Here is a 16,897-nt window from a genome sequence, read left to right as displayed (position 1 = left end):
GCACCCTACGCCTGGAATAAACTTCCTGAGCCCCTACGTCTTGCCCCATCCTTGGCCACCTTTAAATCTAGACTGAAAGCCCACCTCTTTAACATTGCTTTTGACTCGTAACCACTTGTAACCACTCGCCTCCACCTACCCTCCTCTCTTCCTTCCCGTTCACATTAATTGATTTGATTTGCTTACTTTATTTATTTTTTGTCTATTAGATTGTAAGCTCTTTGAGCAGGGACTGTCTTTCTTCTATGTTTGTGCAGCGCTGCGTACGCTTTGTAGCGCTATAGAAATGCTAAATAGTAGTAGTAGAGGGACAGAGTGGGTTAGGTTACAAGAGGAAAGTTCGTCTTAGATAAGAGCTGAAGGTAATAGGTTAAACTTCATTCATGACAAAATTAGCTTGAACAATTAGGATCATTAAACTACAAATCAAGATAATTTAGCAAAAACAGTTAAGATATAGAGAATACATGTTGTATAGATACGTTTTGTTAATTTGCATTTAAGATGTTTTATTAGTGTATGCTTTCTTAAATAAATGAGTTTTCAATAGTTTACGAAAGTTCACTATGTCGTGTGTTATTTTTATGGATTTTGGTAATTCATTCCACGTAGCTACTTACCTGTAAGCACAGCAGAATAAGAAGCCACATGGTGGTGACATCAGTGCTGATATCAGAAAGTTTCTGGAAAGCTGAGTGAAGCTTACAAAAGCTTTACGGAGCATTCACGTGAATTTCTATTCTGCTACTCCAAGTGGAGCCTCCCTCAGTTTCATAAAAGCTTAAAGGATGACAATTCCAAGGGAGGAGGGTGACTTTCTGTTGTTTCTTGCCCAACATTGCTTTCTCAAAGGGCAAAGAGGGTCTATGCAAGTCATACATCTGGCAATCCTCAACTTAGTACTGAAATAAAATTTTTTTTTAAAAAGCAGAAGGGCAGCAAAAAGCCACCAAAGGGAAAGGGAACTGGGACTTGATATACCGCCTTTTTTGAGGTTTTTGCTACTACATTCAAAGCGGTTTACATATATTCAGGTACTTATTTTGTACCAGGGGCAATGGAGGGTTAAGTGACTTGCCCAGAGTCACAAGGAGCTGCAGTGGGAATCAAACTCAGTTCCCCAGGATCAAAGTCCACTGCACTAACCACTAGGCTACTCCTCCATTCATTCCACCAATAAGAGCCAACCTCATCAGTGATGTCACAATGGCTTGATTGCCTGATACTTGGCTCACTTCTGATATTGTGATGTCATAAGGGAAAGGGGGAAAGGGAACTGGGACTTGATATACCACCTTTCTGAGGTTTTTGCAACTACATTCAAAGCGGTTTACATATATTCAGGTACTTATTTTGTACCAGGGCCAATGCAGGGTTAAGTGACTTGCCCAGAGTCACAAGGACAGCAAATCTGGCTTTCTTACTTTAATTTTTTTTTTTTTTACAGAAGACACCCAGAATTGCAAATGCAAATTGAACAATAAGCCAGTTATCAATAATTGTGTGCTACCAACCAATGTTAATTGTCATTCATTAAAATTTTCATGCGTATCTGGCTTCACACTATTCCTTAATTTTGTGGTTGTCCTGTCTAGGAGAACCATGTCCTCTTTCTGGATTTGAGTTAGATTCTGTTTTTGTGCCAGTGGTTTTCTTGCTTCGTAGTTTAGGGGTGATTTTGGATACAGGTTGCTGCTATGGTTAAGGTTATTTTCCTTAAACTGTGGATGATATCTAGACTTCGGACATTTTTTTTCCATGGAGAATTTTCGTACTGTGCTGCAGAGTTATGTGTCACCTTTTCAGTATTGTAATGCTTTGTTGTGCAGTTTGCCGCGTACAATTTTGCAGGCCTTGCAGATTGCACAGAACTCTGCTACAAGGGTTCTTTTGAATTTGGTTCAGGAGGCGCATATTATGCCTCAGTCGAGGTTGTCGCATTGGTTGCCTGTGGTACAGCGTATTGAATTTAAAGTTTTGTTATTGGTGTTTCAAGCGTGGCAGGGTGTTGCTGCCTTAGTGTGCAGTTTGCAATCTTATTGTTCTTCTTGGGCATTATGGTCTCAGAACCAGAATTTGTTGGTCATGCCATCTTTTCATCTGGTATGTTTGGAGGAAATTCGTAGTCGAGTTTTTTAAAAATTGCCGGTCCTCGTTTGTGGAATTCGTTACCATTTGTTATGCGCCAGTCGGCATCTGTTCTCCAGTTCAAGAAATTGCTAATAACCTGGTTATTTCCTAGGACATTTGGCTGATGGTGGCTCTCAGTTTTTAGAGTTTGTGATTTGTAAGACTGTGTATTATTTGTGCTTTTTGAAAAATGAGTATTTTATTGTACCTCACCTAGATGTTTGGATAGGCGGGTTATAAATGTAACAAATAAACAAATAACGTATGGTACCTAACTCTACTAGTGCATAACTCAAAAAGGAGTATGTCAGGAGCATTCTGAAAAGTCGCACTCAGTATTACAGAATACGGCCTCAGTGCGTCTAACTTGGGCCACAGCATTTACACCAGCTTTCAGCAAGCGTAAGTCTGGCACCTAAAGCTAGGCGTGGGAATCAGCACTAAGCATGATTCTATAAAGGGCGTGGGAATCCACCCTACATTTTCTGAGTGTTTATTTTTATATATGTACATGCTGAGGTGATTTTATAAGCATCCACTTTAGACGTGACTTCAGTATGTAGAACAGTATTTTTACATGCCAAAGTTCCCTTATAAAGCATGCAAGCATTCCCCTTCTTCTAATTCCCAATATAATAACATGGACAAAACATACAGCAAAACAGTCCAGAAACTACATGTGGGGAAGGTAATCTTTAAAGTGCCTGATATTCAAAATTTACTTATCCTGACAGTATCTATTATCCAGATAAGAGCTGCTGACTGGAGCCATCTATTGATTTTCTATAGAACTATTTAAATAACGCTGCTGAAAAGCCTTACAGACTATTTTGGCATTATCCAGGAGCAGACTGAAGGTGAAGCCAAAAGTTAACAGGTTAGCAGTGATATTCAGTCTGCTAACTGGCATCTAGATAAAGTTCAGACAGCAAAAAAGCTCCATATCACCACTGTCCGGAAAGAGGTGCTAGTTACTGCTTTATCTAGATATCTAGCACTGACACTGAATATCTGAGGGCCGGGGTATTTTTTGGACGTCACGGCCAGCGTTAAAAACCACCGACCATAGCAGTTGAATACTAACCCAAAGGTGTTTTATGTTAGCAAACATATTCACTTGCATAAAATAACATTTTGAAAAGTGTCCACCTTCAGCGTGTATAACTTTATCTACAGGGGGAAAAAAGTATGCACACTGGAAGCAGGTGAGAGACAAGTGGAGTGAAAGTCAGGAAACAGAAACTACAAGTGGTGATTTGATTTTCAAATCCCTGACAACCTGACCCACGCAAATAGGTGCAAAATGGATCTTCCCTTTGAAAATGAGCTTGCAGACCTTAACACCCATATGGAAATGGAAAACTACTCCCTATATGACTTGAAAATCATGAAGCAAGTTTATAGATACAACACAAAGGTCTCATTTTCAGGAAATGTCCCATCTCTTTTTGACACTTTTCTTATTCACAGTTTATCTGCACTACATAAATCAAAGTGTAGAAAAAATACTGTTGTATGACAGTGGAATTTGTCTGTCAAATTCACTAGCTTTCATCGTTTAAAAAAAACAAACACTCGCATCCAGATGAGGTAAATACCACAAGAACTGTTTTACCCATCCCTTTCTCTCCTCTTTTTAACTTGCATCAGACATACTGAAAATATCTCTCTATATAAAACGCACCTCCAACGTTCGAATGAAGCCTCACTTACCCAACGTTCCAAAAGTGAAGGGGGTGAGATCGCTTTGTGTCTGCCCCGCCCACGCGTCAAACTTGACGTCGAGGGCAGAGCGTCAGGGAAGGAGGCGGTGCTCCTGACATCTCTAGCCTTCCCTTCGCTGTGTTCCGCATTCTTCTGACGTCAAGGATGACGTCAGAAGAAGGCAGAACACAGCAAAGGGAAGGCTAGACGTCGGGAGCGCCGCCTCCTTCCCTGACGCTGCCGGAACCGCCACGGAGGTAAATTTAAAAAGAAAAAAAAAGAGATGTTGGGGGGAGAGAAGAGGGTGGGCAGTAAAGTTTAACAATGGGAGCGGGAGGGCAGGGGAGAAACGACAGCATGGATGCGAAGGGGGGGGGCATGGATGCGAAGGGGGGGGGGGGAGAAGAGGCCGGGCCAGGCTGGGACATGGGAGAGAGAGGAGCATGGATGCGAGGGGGGGAACATGGAAGGGAGAGAGGGGAATTGCTGGAAAAGGATGAATGGAGGGGGCAGGGGACAGAGGAGCATGGATGGGCATAGATTGGGAGGGCAGGGCTCAGGGAGAGAGGGGAATTGCTGGAAAGGGATGAATGGAGGGGGCAGGGGACATAGGAGCATGGATGGGCATGGATTGGGAGGGCAGGGCTCAGGGAGAGAGGGGAATTGCTGGATAGGGATGAATGGAGGGGACAGATGGGCATGGATGGGGAGGGCAGGGCTCAGGAAGAGAGGGGAATTGCTGGATAGGGATGAATGGAGGGGACAGATGGGCATGGATGGATATGGATTGCAGGGCAGGGCTCAGGGAGAGAGGAGAATTGCTGGATAGGGATGAATGGAGGGGGCAGGTGACAGAGTAGCATGGATGGGCATGGATTGGGAGGGCAGGGCTCAGGGAGAGAGGGGAATTGCTGGAAAAGGATGAATGGAGGGGGCAGGGGACAGATGGGCATGGATTGGGAGGGCAGGGCTCACACTCTCTCTCATATACAATGTCTTTCTGACTCACACTCTCACACACTCTGTCTCACACTGTATCACATTCACTCTCTATGTGCCACACAGTCACTCACACACTCGCTTGGTCTCATACACTCACTCTCACAGAGAATCTGTCTCACACACACACTCTCTCTCTCGCACACACACACACACTCTCTCTCACACTGTGTCTCACATACACACTTGCACACACTCTCATTCTCACACACACACACTCACACCCAGACTCACTCTCTCTCTCACACACACACACTCACTCACACTTTCACTCTGTCTCTCACACAGTCACTCTCACATACACTCTCCCAAACATACACACTCCGAGGAAAACCTTGCTAGCGCCCGTTTCATTTGTGTCAGAAACGGGCCTTTTTTACTAGTAAAACTAAAAATGATACATATTCCAAGCAGTAAGACACACAAGACTTACAGCACTTAGATCTTTGATATTATTGTGATCAATACTGTTTCTTCATATTTTTATCTGAGGCTATATCAGACACAGGACTTAAATTGAAAGTAACTGTGCATTTCATAAAGATCATTTCTAGAACAGGGTTTTGATGCCACTGAAACATAGGGTAGAAAGAGAACTTGAAAAACGGTCCAATGCCTGGAGGTACTTTGCACAATATGTACTATGGGATTATCATCTCAAACCTTTCAGCTTTTTCCAGAATACAAGCTCCCACAATGCAAGAAGCATGCATTGGGCAAAATCAATTCAATCAGGCTACACAGGCTTTTTATTTTTCTTTTAAGAGGCAGCCTTGCACAATTCAAAGCATATTCAGATCTGTTTACTTTTGTTACAAGTTTTTGATTATGTGCTATAGAATAAAATGACTAGATTTACAAAGGCTTACCGGCGTGTAGCTATGCACACTACCAACACTGTTCAAGTTAACAGATGCCAGGCTCTGGTCAGAGAGGCTGTTGTTAAGGCTACTGCGTGGACTGTCACTGCCATCCTGATCTGTATTATAGAATGTTACCTGGAAGAATTAAAGATGAGAAATGTTTCATTAGACAAGTGAACTACAACCAGTAGCACATGCAACATTCACTAAAAGAAATAAAGCAAATACAACAGAACTTTAGTCATTGACACATAAACCTAATAGTAAAGAAAACAACATTGGGAAGAGAGAAAATTGTTCTTTTTAGGATCTACTCATGTTTCAGAATTTTAAGTGCTTAATTTCTTTTTTAATTTTATAAAAGTTTGATCTCTCTCCAGACCTCAATGAAATGTCCATGGCTACATACCATTTATCGTTTAATGTACTTGATATACTGTCTTAGTTGTCAGACAAATCAAAGAGTTAACAATAAAAAAACAATGATTACAAATGGAAAACAACTCCACAGATTGATAGGAAAGCAACAATTACTCGACAAAGAGAAGAAACCATCCATACATCTGCAGTCTTGCACTCTACCATCATGATCCCATCATTCCAGGTAGATGGCAGAGGTTGTATAATACACAACAACAAATAGACAAATTCCATATATTAAAACAAACTTGTCAGCCAACATGCTGAGACCCTGGACTACTCCCTCCTAGTGCCAAACAGTGGAACCACCACAACCAGAACCTGAGGCTTCACCTCACCCAGAAAACTTCTCTACAATATTACAGCTACCTGCACTGCTATTTCCACCACTTTCACCTAACCTAGTCTCCTACCTAGAAACTCAGCCAATCTCTGGAACCAAATACGCCTTAAAATCTTCTTCCTAAACATCAAGAAGTTCAATTACTTTCTTACTTCCAACAGATTATTCCACAAGTCTGATATCAACCACAGGGAAAGCGCCACCTCTAACACAAGATGACCTCAGAATAAGAGTTATATGAACTTAGCTGGAGCCCAACTCTCTACCAGAAACAGTCATCACAGCTTTTAATTAGCTTACATCTGTCAAAAAAAGAGAAAGGTAAAGCCCTTCCAAATCACTCATCTCGTAACAAACTGATATCCTGACATACACAGTGTAACAACCCCAGGAGCATGTAATATTCAAGCCACAGTGATAAATGAATTTGGATGTTGTCAGTATGCATGCTGTTCACCTATTCCAGGTACGACAAACTCATAACTAATGATGGACTGCTATGGCATTGATGGGATCCAGTAAAATATTTGTCCTCTCTATTCTTCCGACTACAATTACTTAGGAGCCAAGTATACGTTATCTAATTAACCAGATGTTACATTTAGAATGCACATTGGATACTACGACGCGAGCCACATAGAACTTCCCTATAGGCTACATGTAAACCATTCTGCTGTTAAACAAGGAACACTTCACAATCGTAACAGGGATCAGGATCTAAGACAGCAGACATTAAGATCTCTCTTATCATATTAGCAAGACGGATGAACACCTAACTTGTATTCCTGAACCTCTAAAAAGATGTAGTAGAATGCATTTGATAGTTATATGAAAGTGTTCTGCCCCCACATTCATGGAGGCAGGGTATATTATGATGTATATTTAATATGAGTATTATCTGTAATTAACTGCATTGTTTAATAGGTATCACTGTGTATTAGGACTGCTTTTCTTATAGTTTGCAGTTCATGTGATTGACTCCTTATAAGCTTTACCTATTGGCTGTTAGCTCTGAGCTAGGGCCACCCTCCCTCTCTGCCCCTGTGGGCTGTGTGAGAGAGTCCATTCTTCCCAGCATGCTTTTGTGATCAGCAGCTGTTCTAGGGGCTGATCTCTCCTTAATCTACTGTAATTCCATCAAGATTTTTCACCATTCTCCAGGACATCTCCTCAAGCAATCTTACCCCACATTATTCCTCATTTTCCCTCATTTATGTTATCTGAGTTCTCCCCCTTAGTTTCCTTGAGTGTTACAGCTTTCCCTCTCAGCTGGGCTAAGGTTCTGGCTATCTCCTTGCCTCTGAGATGGCTAGATACAGACTCTATGGGCATAAGTCCACAATTCTTTTACAAGCAACTAAATTGGATGGATTTTCTTTGTTTATTCTGAGTACTAAACAATAAAGAAGGTTTGTTAAGAACTGAGAGTCTACTGGTGAAGCTTCTGCTTGAGGATGGTTTATGCTGGCTGTTTAAGCTACACTATACTTTGCCTAGAACAGTACAAAAAGAAAAAGACATCTAATATGCAAACACTACAGTTTCAAATTCCCTTTAACTTAAAAATCTATCATATTATACTCTAAGCAGAAAGGAAGCAATTCTGTACAGGTTGCCTGAAGTCAGGCGCCTAAAAGTGTGTGTGCTAAATGTGAATTCTATGAAGACAATACGCACATAATTGCCATTTACACACTTAACTTTAGGTGCGACCACTAACACCATATCAAAGGCTGGTGGTGTAAATGCTTGTGACTAAATGCTGTCAATTACACATGGAACCGACAGTATTCTAAAAGTTTAGCACGTGTTTGGCACGCCTCTGGCCCTTCTCACAGTAAGCGCTATAGAATTTAGGTGCTAACATAGAACAGCGCTTAAGTGCAGTTATATGCATAACTGCTAATTATTGCCAATTAACTCCACTAACTATGAACTGGTCATTAGTACCAATTTGTGCCTTATTAATCAATTAAATTATTTGCATAACAACAGTATTCTACAAACCTACAAGCACAAATTTGTGCACTAAGCAAAATGTGTGCGCAAGATGATAGAATTAGGGGGAAGTGTCATGGCTCTTTTCAAAATAGTCCTTTGTACAGGAACTATCAAGGTCATACTCAAAAAGGGACCTGATCCAAAGCGACTTTCGCTGTATCATTCTGTGATTAGTTCAATTTAGTTTATTAAAATTTGACATATGCTTAGCCTGTTAGGATCGAAGTGGTGTGCAATAATAAATAAAACAAAGTTAAAACAGAAAGGAACTCCAAATAATGTACAAGAAAGTAAACAACCATTCATACTACAAGAGTCAAAAGCAATTTTAAAAATTGAGTCTTCGGTAGTGTTTTAAATCTCATTAAGAGACTCTTGGCACAGACAGTCATTGGAATCTTGGAACCCAATTCCAATGACAAGGAGCCAGAAAAAAAAAAAAAAGTCGACTCTTGGCTAACAACTCACATGCTTTGGAAGGGTGAGCTATTACCATCCAGAAATCTGTTAAACACCTGAGAGGACTATTGGGCATGTAAGACAACGTTAATGATGTTAGAACTTGGGATCTGATCACAGTAGGCTTAGTGAGCCAGCACAAGAATGTTTTAAAAGAATACAGGACTCTTTTGGCAACCTTCAGTCCAAAGGAAGCAACGTACATGAACTTCAGATATCAAAGGCATAATAAGTGATCTCACGTACACCACCCTCTGGATAATTTTTATGATGGCTCAATAAAAGGTATCAATGAATCCATTTTTTCCAGAACTAATACAGTTATTATAAATCTGCACTATGGTTTAAAAGCAAGCCTCCTGAGTGAACTGAATTCTATTACCATTATGAAGACACAAAATGCAGTATTTCTGGAGCATGCTAAAACGTGTGATGAATGGCAATAATGGATCACTTCAAAAATAATTGCTTGCTGGAGACAGAATGGCAGAGGAAGGCATGAGAGCTGCATGCAAAATTCATGCTTCTGTACAGCCACACTCTGAAAATATGGCACAGAAGTCTGATTTTCCTATTTATGATGGAGATTCTTATATACTTTAGGGATTTTTGTTTCATATAAACGCAAAATAATCATCATGTGAAACCACCCAAAGCAACTTTTAAATGATCTGTCTATAGTATTCCTTGGACTTGAATAGAATACAGTACTTCTAAAATATAATGCTTATCAAAATGTAGTTTGGTAGAAATAAAATGCAAAAAGTAAGACTTAAAAATGAGCTTTCATGCTTACTAAAATTCACACTGCCTATGCAGCAATCCTCAAAGCTTACATTTTTAAACATTACTTAGGTAGGTGGAAAAGGTATCAATCTCTATTCCGCTTTCTCATTGATTTTGTGCTAACTAGTAATGATACTTATATACTAGGATGAACAGAGTCTGAAGTACTTTTGAGACCTAACTCTGAGGAGGAATACCCTAATTAATGGTTAGTGCAGTGGCCTGAGCACCAGGTTTGATTCCCATTGCAGCTCCTTGTGACTCTGAGAAAGTCCTTTAATCCTCCGCTTCCCCAGGTACAAAAAAAAAAAAAAAATAGTACCTATATATACTATGTAAACCGCTTTGATTGTAACCACAGAAAGATGGTATATCAAAAATCCCATCCCCGTTCTCTTTAGAAGGAAAACAAAATCTTCTTTTGATGCCTAATTATGGCAACAGTTCATACAAAGTAGAAAGATTGCTACTTTAGACAATAATAAAGATGAATAAATACAAAAAAAATTCTTATCACACACAACTCTGCTCAAACAGTTTTACAATCATAAAAAGCAAACAACCCTTTGATTACTGTTCAATTTGTTTTGGGTACACAGAAATAAAGCAATAGAAATGCCTAAGTCAAGACGCAAAAAATCTTGAACACTAATTATCATCCAGATGCATAAAGATGCCATTGCTAGGGTCTAGGAAGAGAGAGCAGAGTTACTCACCTGTAGTAGTTGTTCTCCAAGGACAGCAGTATGAATATCCACACTGAGGATATCATCCAACAGAGCCCGGAACAGCAAATGCTTGGAAGCAGCCCACTGCATATGTGTCTTCCCGTAGACATGCTCAGTCTAGTATAATAGCTAACAGAACACTACTCTTTATTGTATTTTAAGTGCAATAATCTTTTATAATTGCTTTGCTGGCTCTTAAGAACCCCTCACAAAGGCTCTGTATGTCGAAACACACCCCGTGTCGGGTTGGTATGTCAGTACTTCTCTTCTAAAGAATAAACTTTGGTCTCCTTGGACTTTGTGGCTGGCTTATTCCTCTTCTTTTGCAGTTCGTGCGGTTTTGCGGAAGATTTGTGCTGTTTTTGTTTTTCAGAATACAGATATTCATCATGCTGTCCTCGGAAAACATCTGCTACAGTTGAGTAACTTTGCTTTCTACGAGGAGAATCAGGATAATATCTCCACATAGATGGAAATTCTTAGCTACCAAGATGTTCTAAATAAAAGGGTAAAGAAGAGCCCTGCAACAGGAAAGGCTTAACAACCAAACAGAGAACTATAACTTGTTCTTGGAAGTTTCTTATTGTCTTTCTCTCTCTCTCTTTTTTTTTTTTTTTTAACAGTCAGGAACATAAACAAATGGGCCTATGAGGGTGAAGTTGGATTCTAGACCCCAAATAAATTCTGAAGGACAGACTGAACTGGTTGTCACCTTGGGAATCTTTTTCTAGATAGAACTGAAAAGTGAATGTATGAACTGAAGACCATGTTGCATCTCTGCAAATTTCCTCTATGGAGGTTGACCTCAAGCAGGCTATGAAAGCAGCCACGGCCCTTAAGAGAAGTGAAAATTATTTATTTATTGTTGCATTTGTATCCCACATTTTCCCACCTATTTGCAGGCTCAATGTGGCTTACAATGTTCCGTTATGGCCTTTGCCATTCCAGAATAAAAGATAGTAATTGGTGTTACATAGAGAACATAAATGACATGATAGAATTAAGCAGTTAAGCAAACAGATAAAGGGAGAAAACAATTCAGAATATAAGGTAAAGTGGTGATACGATTACATTTACAATTATTGATCATTGTGGTATGCCTTGTTGAAGAGATTGGTCTTCAGAGATTTACGAAAGTTAATTAAATTGTACATTGTTTTTAGGTTACGTGGCAATGCATTCCACAGCTGTGTACTCATGTAGGAAAAGCTGGACGCATGTGTTAGTCTGTATTTTAGTCCTTTACAGCTGGGGAAGCGTTCCTGGGTGACAAGTCAACTAGGTCTAACATGTAGGCCGGCACATCTCTGTGAATGATTTTATGAACAAGAGTGCAGACCTTGAACGCGATACGTTCTTTAAGTGGAAGCCAATGTAGCTTTTCTCTTAGGGGTTTTGCATTTTCATATTTTGTTTTTCCAAATATGAATCTGGCTGCAGTGTTCTGGGCTGTTTGAAGTTTCGTGATGATTTGCTCTTTACAACCAGCTTAGAGTGCATTGCAGTAATCTAGGTGACTCAGCACCATTGACTGTACCAGGTTGCGAAAGATGATCCTTGGGAAGAAAGGTCTTACTTTTTTAAGTTTCCACATTGAATGGAACATTTTCTTGGTTGTGTTCTTCACATGACTTTCAAGTGTAAGATTTCGATCAATGGTAACTCCAAGAATTTTCAGGGTGTCTGAAACGGGAAGGGAAAAGTTTGGTGTGGTTATGGTGGTGAATTTGCTTGTGTTATGTTGTGAATAAGACGTTGTTTTTTTGTTCTGCATTAAGTTTCAACTGAAATGCATCCGCCCATGAATGCATGATTTGGAAGCTTTGGTTATTATTATTATTAGCATTTGTATAGCGCTACCAGACGCACGCAGTGCTGAACACCTGATGTCATTGATGTCATTGGTGATTTCCTTTACATCATGTTTGAACGGGATGTAGATTGTGATGTCATCTGCCTATATATATGGGTTGAGGTTTTGATTGGATAGTAACCTGGCCAAGGGGATCATCATAAGTTGAAGAGGGTCAGTGAAAGGGGAGATCCTTGAGGGACTCCACATTCAGGTGTCCATGGGGCTGATGTAGTCGAGTTAGATATCACTTGGTATGATCTTGTGGTCAGGAAGCCTCTAAACCAATTAAGAACGTTACCTCCAACTCTGAAGTATTCTAGGATGTTTAGTAGTATTCCATGGTCAACCATGTTGAAAGCACTGGACATGTCGAATTGTAGGAGAAGTATGTTATTGCCGGTTGCAATAGCTTGTTTAAATTTCATCAGGAGAGTAACTAGTACTGTTTCGGTGCTGTGGTTAGACCAAAATCCTGATTGGGAGTCGTGAAGTATTGCAAATTTATTTAAGTAATTGGTGAGCTGCTTGGTCACCATACCTTCTTGGCCTCCACCTGGAGTCCCTCAGGGATGACAATAATGATGGATCGTTCCTCACCCTCAAGAGAGGATCAGAGGATGCACCATCCTAGCTGCCACTATTGACACTCAATGTCAAGGAAGGTGGACGCCCTTTCAATGCCAATGCTCCCCCAGTGTCCGATGCAGCTCCCGGAGCCACTGAGAGAGATACCTCCAATCCTGAACTCAATAGACTGGTCTTCTTGGAACCAAAAATCTGTTCATGCTACTTCTCTCAATCTTTAATACTGCTTCCTAACATCAGTATTTACAAGAGGAAGGGGGCCCCAGACACTGCAGGCATCAATTATGGGTGCCCATGAGGGGGACATTGTCCTGTTGCACTGAGTGCACGTCTTGAAACCACTGGGAGTTTTCTGGCACACGTCAACAAAAATAGCCGAGGTGAAATCAAACGGCTTGATGGTGAAAAAAATACCTAACCAGATGCTCGACGCCTAAGGGAGCGTAGTGAGCTGCAAAAAAATAAAGAAAACTTAATTGCTGAAAAATGTAACTACTGAAACTAAATACAGTAGAGAAGCACTGCCCCACATGAGACACTAACAAAAAAACAAGTACGGCAGATAGGACTGCGAACCGTGGAGAAGTCACTGTCTGAGACACCAGTGTGGGGAGAGACCAAAAAACACATCCTCACTGCTCTGCAGAAAAAAACAGGACTGAGCTGGACATGTGCACGCACAGTTGGCTGCTTTCAAAAGCTTCCAGAAGAATCCTGTGGAGTGCTTGCTGTGCCATGCTCCATCAGCATGACATCACCCATCCATGTGGAGATATCATCCTACTTGTCCTTGGAGAAATACCTGTGATAAGAATCCAGGCAGAGATATGGCTGCTACTGCCATCACTATTGGAGCCCGGCCTGCTCCCTCACACCTGTCAAAAAAATTAAGACACAATGACTGCTGCCACCAGTGAATTTCAGGGACAGAGATGATTATGTCATCAACTTATGGTAACTTGGGCCCAGGAAAAGTGCAGCTACTGCTTCTGTTGACTTGACACAGGAACGACACAACTGCTGATGCAGAAGGGGACACCATGACCAGTGCTGCTGGGGTGCAGAGAGGAAGACTGAAGTGGGTGGGAGTGTCTGGAGTAAGACTGGATGGTATTGGGGTGGGGGGGGGGGGGGGGGGGAGAAGAGTAAAGAGTACCTGGAATGGAAGAAACAGGGATGGGATAATTACCTAGAGGAAAAAAGGAAGCAGGGAAAAAAGCTGGAAGACAAATGTTGGATGTGATGGGGATACTGCCAAGAAGGAGGAGAAAGAATACGATAGCAAACAGCAGAAAAACAATGGAAACATTTTTCTATAGCTCTTAAAAATGGTTTGGTTGGCAATTATATTTTTTAAATGTTTTCCACCTCTGATCATGTAGATGGACACAACCCACCAGTTTCTTCTGCAGAGGCTAAGGAAAAGCTCACTATCTTTTACAGTAGCTGCAACTGATCACCAAACACAATAGCATTTTAATATAATAAATTTTGCAACAGCTTTCTCACATTCACACCAATGAGTTTTCACACTCTTTTGTTAAATATATCCGGGGAACCTGTGTTATAATTCTTCCTAATTCTATTAGTTAAGTAACATTTTTATCTTCTATTTTTAGTTCATAATATGAATTCTCCCAACACTGTGTTCAATGCTATTCTTTCAAAACATTTATTTAGTCTGCACTCTAAATTTTATTATTTTTAAAACCAAAATTCTAAGTATTTTGAAGAAAAATCAATTAATTTAGGGTACATAATATCTCTAAGGAAAGATAAATTATAGGGGGAGAGACTACACACTCTACGTTTCCAGAATTCACTATTCTTGGGCAGACACTGTGGCAGAGAACATTTTTATGTAATTAATAGCGGACAGAAACATTCCAACCCATGCATAAATTAGGCAGCACAAAGGTCCACAGGGTCCTGTGAGATGTTTTCCAAATCCCAGCAGGACACTTTTCTTTTCATGGAGACAGGATAGCACTGGATCTTGCTACTTAAGATTTTTCATCTCAGAGATTGAGAGAATAAAGGCTAGTTACTAATGTGCACAATTGCCAATGAAGGAGAAATTATGTCTTATCTGATAATTGTCTTTTCTTTAGTCAACATCACCATTCTGAACCAGAAGGTTATCCCTTCTCACCAGAAGATGGAGATAGAGAAAACGGAATCCAGTGACATCACCAGCTATAATGTGTGGTGCTCTCTGGAACAATCCAGTATGTATTTGCCTAAGCAGCAGAAGGTCCCTTTTTGTAACGCACCCAGCCCCATCAACCACTACAGCTGCAATAAGCAAGCGAGCAAAACACCCAGAGAAACCATGTCCCTCCATAGACAGAAGAAGATTTTCTACCCAGCGGCAGAGGCTTGTCACCTCCAGGGCCACCACCTGACTCCCGGGTCCCACCCTGCCTGTTGAAGTATGCCACCACCATCATGTTGTCCAACATCACTCTAAATGCTTTACCTACTAGAAGCCGTTGAAACTCCAGCACAGCCAACTAGACTGCCCGGGTCTCCAGGTGGTTGATGGACCAGGACGCCTCCTAGCTGGACCAGGTGTTCTGTACTACTTGCCCCAGGTGATGAGCTCCCCAGATGAGGAGACTCACATCCGTGGTGACCATCACCAACTGAGGATCCACAGGGAACCCCCCTCAAAAGGTTTACCGGGATACATAGATAAGCTCTTGTGAAGTCCAGGGAAGTCAGGAACATCACGGCCACAACAATGCTGACTGAGCATAACGTCTCCATCCAAAGGTGTTGGATCCTGAGACAAACATTGACCCCTTTGAGGTTCAAGATGGGATGGAAGGGGTCAACTTTCTTTGGGACCACAAAATATATGGCGTACCATCCCAATCCACACTGCTGGATGCACAGGCTCCACTGCCCTGAGAGTGCACAGGTTCTGCAGGGTAGAAACTACCGCCTGTTTCTGAGCTGAGTCACATGGCAAGGCAATGAAGGCATTGGATACCAGATGGGCTAACTCCAGAGAATATCCCTGGCAACCACCTCTAGGACCCACTGATCCAAGGTGACGTGGGCCTACTCATCCCAGAAAAAAGAGAGAGCCTGACTCCCAGTCAGCACCAAGGGACCCGGTGCACCCTCATTGGGAAGAGTTGGGAGCTGTGACTTTGCTGGAGGAGCCAGCAGAACCAGCTCTTTTGGGGCCTCTGTGTCTCAGAGTGGTGGCCAGGGCAAAGTTTTTTAAAGCAGGGTTCCTTTTGAGGCCCCAAAAGAGCTGGTTCTGCTGGCAACTCCAGCAAAGCCACAGCGGAGCCTGTGCCTCCGGCAGTGTGTGGAAGAGACAGGTTTCTGCTGCTTAGAAGAAATTCCCGAGGAAGACAAAATGGCCCAAGTTCTTGCCTTAATGTCCCAATGCCTCAGCAGAGGGGTGGACATCAGTCAAGGAGGCCACCAACTCTGTAGGCCCCCACAGCCCCCCCCCCCCAAGGCCATTTCTGAATTAAAAAACAGCCCGTCGCACTGTGTGCAAACAGAACCGACAGCCATACTAAGCTGCTGGTTTCTTCAAACAGAGTAGTGCTTCCTGGAGGGCATCCCCAGTCATGTGTCAGGCAGGCACAGGCCTGACACGATGCCCGAACCTGCCTCAACTCGGTGATCCAGCTTCTGTGCCGTCCTGGGCTCTCTGGGGATGCTAATTAAGAGAAATCCCCTTAATTACAGGGAAATTCCTCAACGCCAGGGTAGGGGATTTCTCTGTTCAGGGTTGCTCTGCTCTTTTTTTCTCCCCACTCTCTTAAAGAGATATGTGCAGCAAACAAAAAAAACAAAAACAAAACAGGGACATTTGGGGGGAATTTAGGCACCCTGGGAGCTGTAGAGGGAACCTGTGGGGACACACCCAAACAGGGTAAATGGGCAAGAGGTGGGGGGATGGGGACCCGCACCCCTCAGGTGAGATCCCTTGGGACCAAGTCAAAGCCTCACCCCATGCTTCAAGCTCTAATCAGGTACAGTCCTAATCTGGGAGCAA

General features: G+C 41.8%; 1 protein-coding gene across 1 annotated transcript in view; it reads right to left on the bottom strand.

The window, feature by feature from the left end:
• FOXJ3 (forkhead box J3) overlaps nucleotides 1–16,897 on the bottom strand; it is a 114,580-nt gene that overhangs the window by 30,052 nt on the left and 67,631 nt on the right. The window contains 1 exon segment of the mRNA XM_030186124.1: nucleotides 5,703–5,831. Coding sequence (XP_030041984.1) covers nucleotides 5,703–5,831 — 129 coding nt within the window.

The sequence above is a fragment of the Microcaecilia unicolor genome, chromosome 13 (assembly GCF_901765095.1).
Source record: "Microcaecilia unicolor chromosome 13, aMicUni1.1, whole genome shotgun sequence".
Taxonomy (NCBI): Eukaryota; Metazoa; Chordata; class Amphibia; order Gymnophiona; family Siphonopidae; genus Microcaecilia; species Microcaecilia unicolor.
The sequence above is the reverse complement of the archived record's forward strand: the minus strand, read 5'-3'. Positions and strand labels throughout refer to the sequence as shown.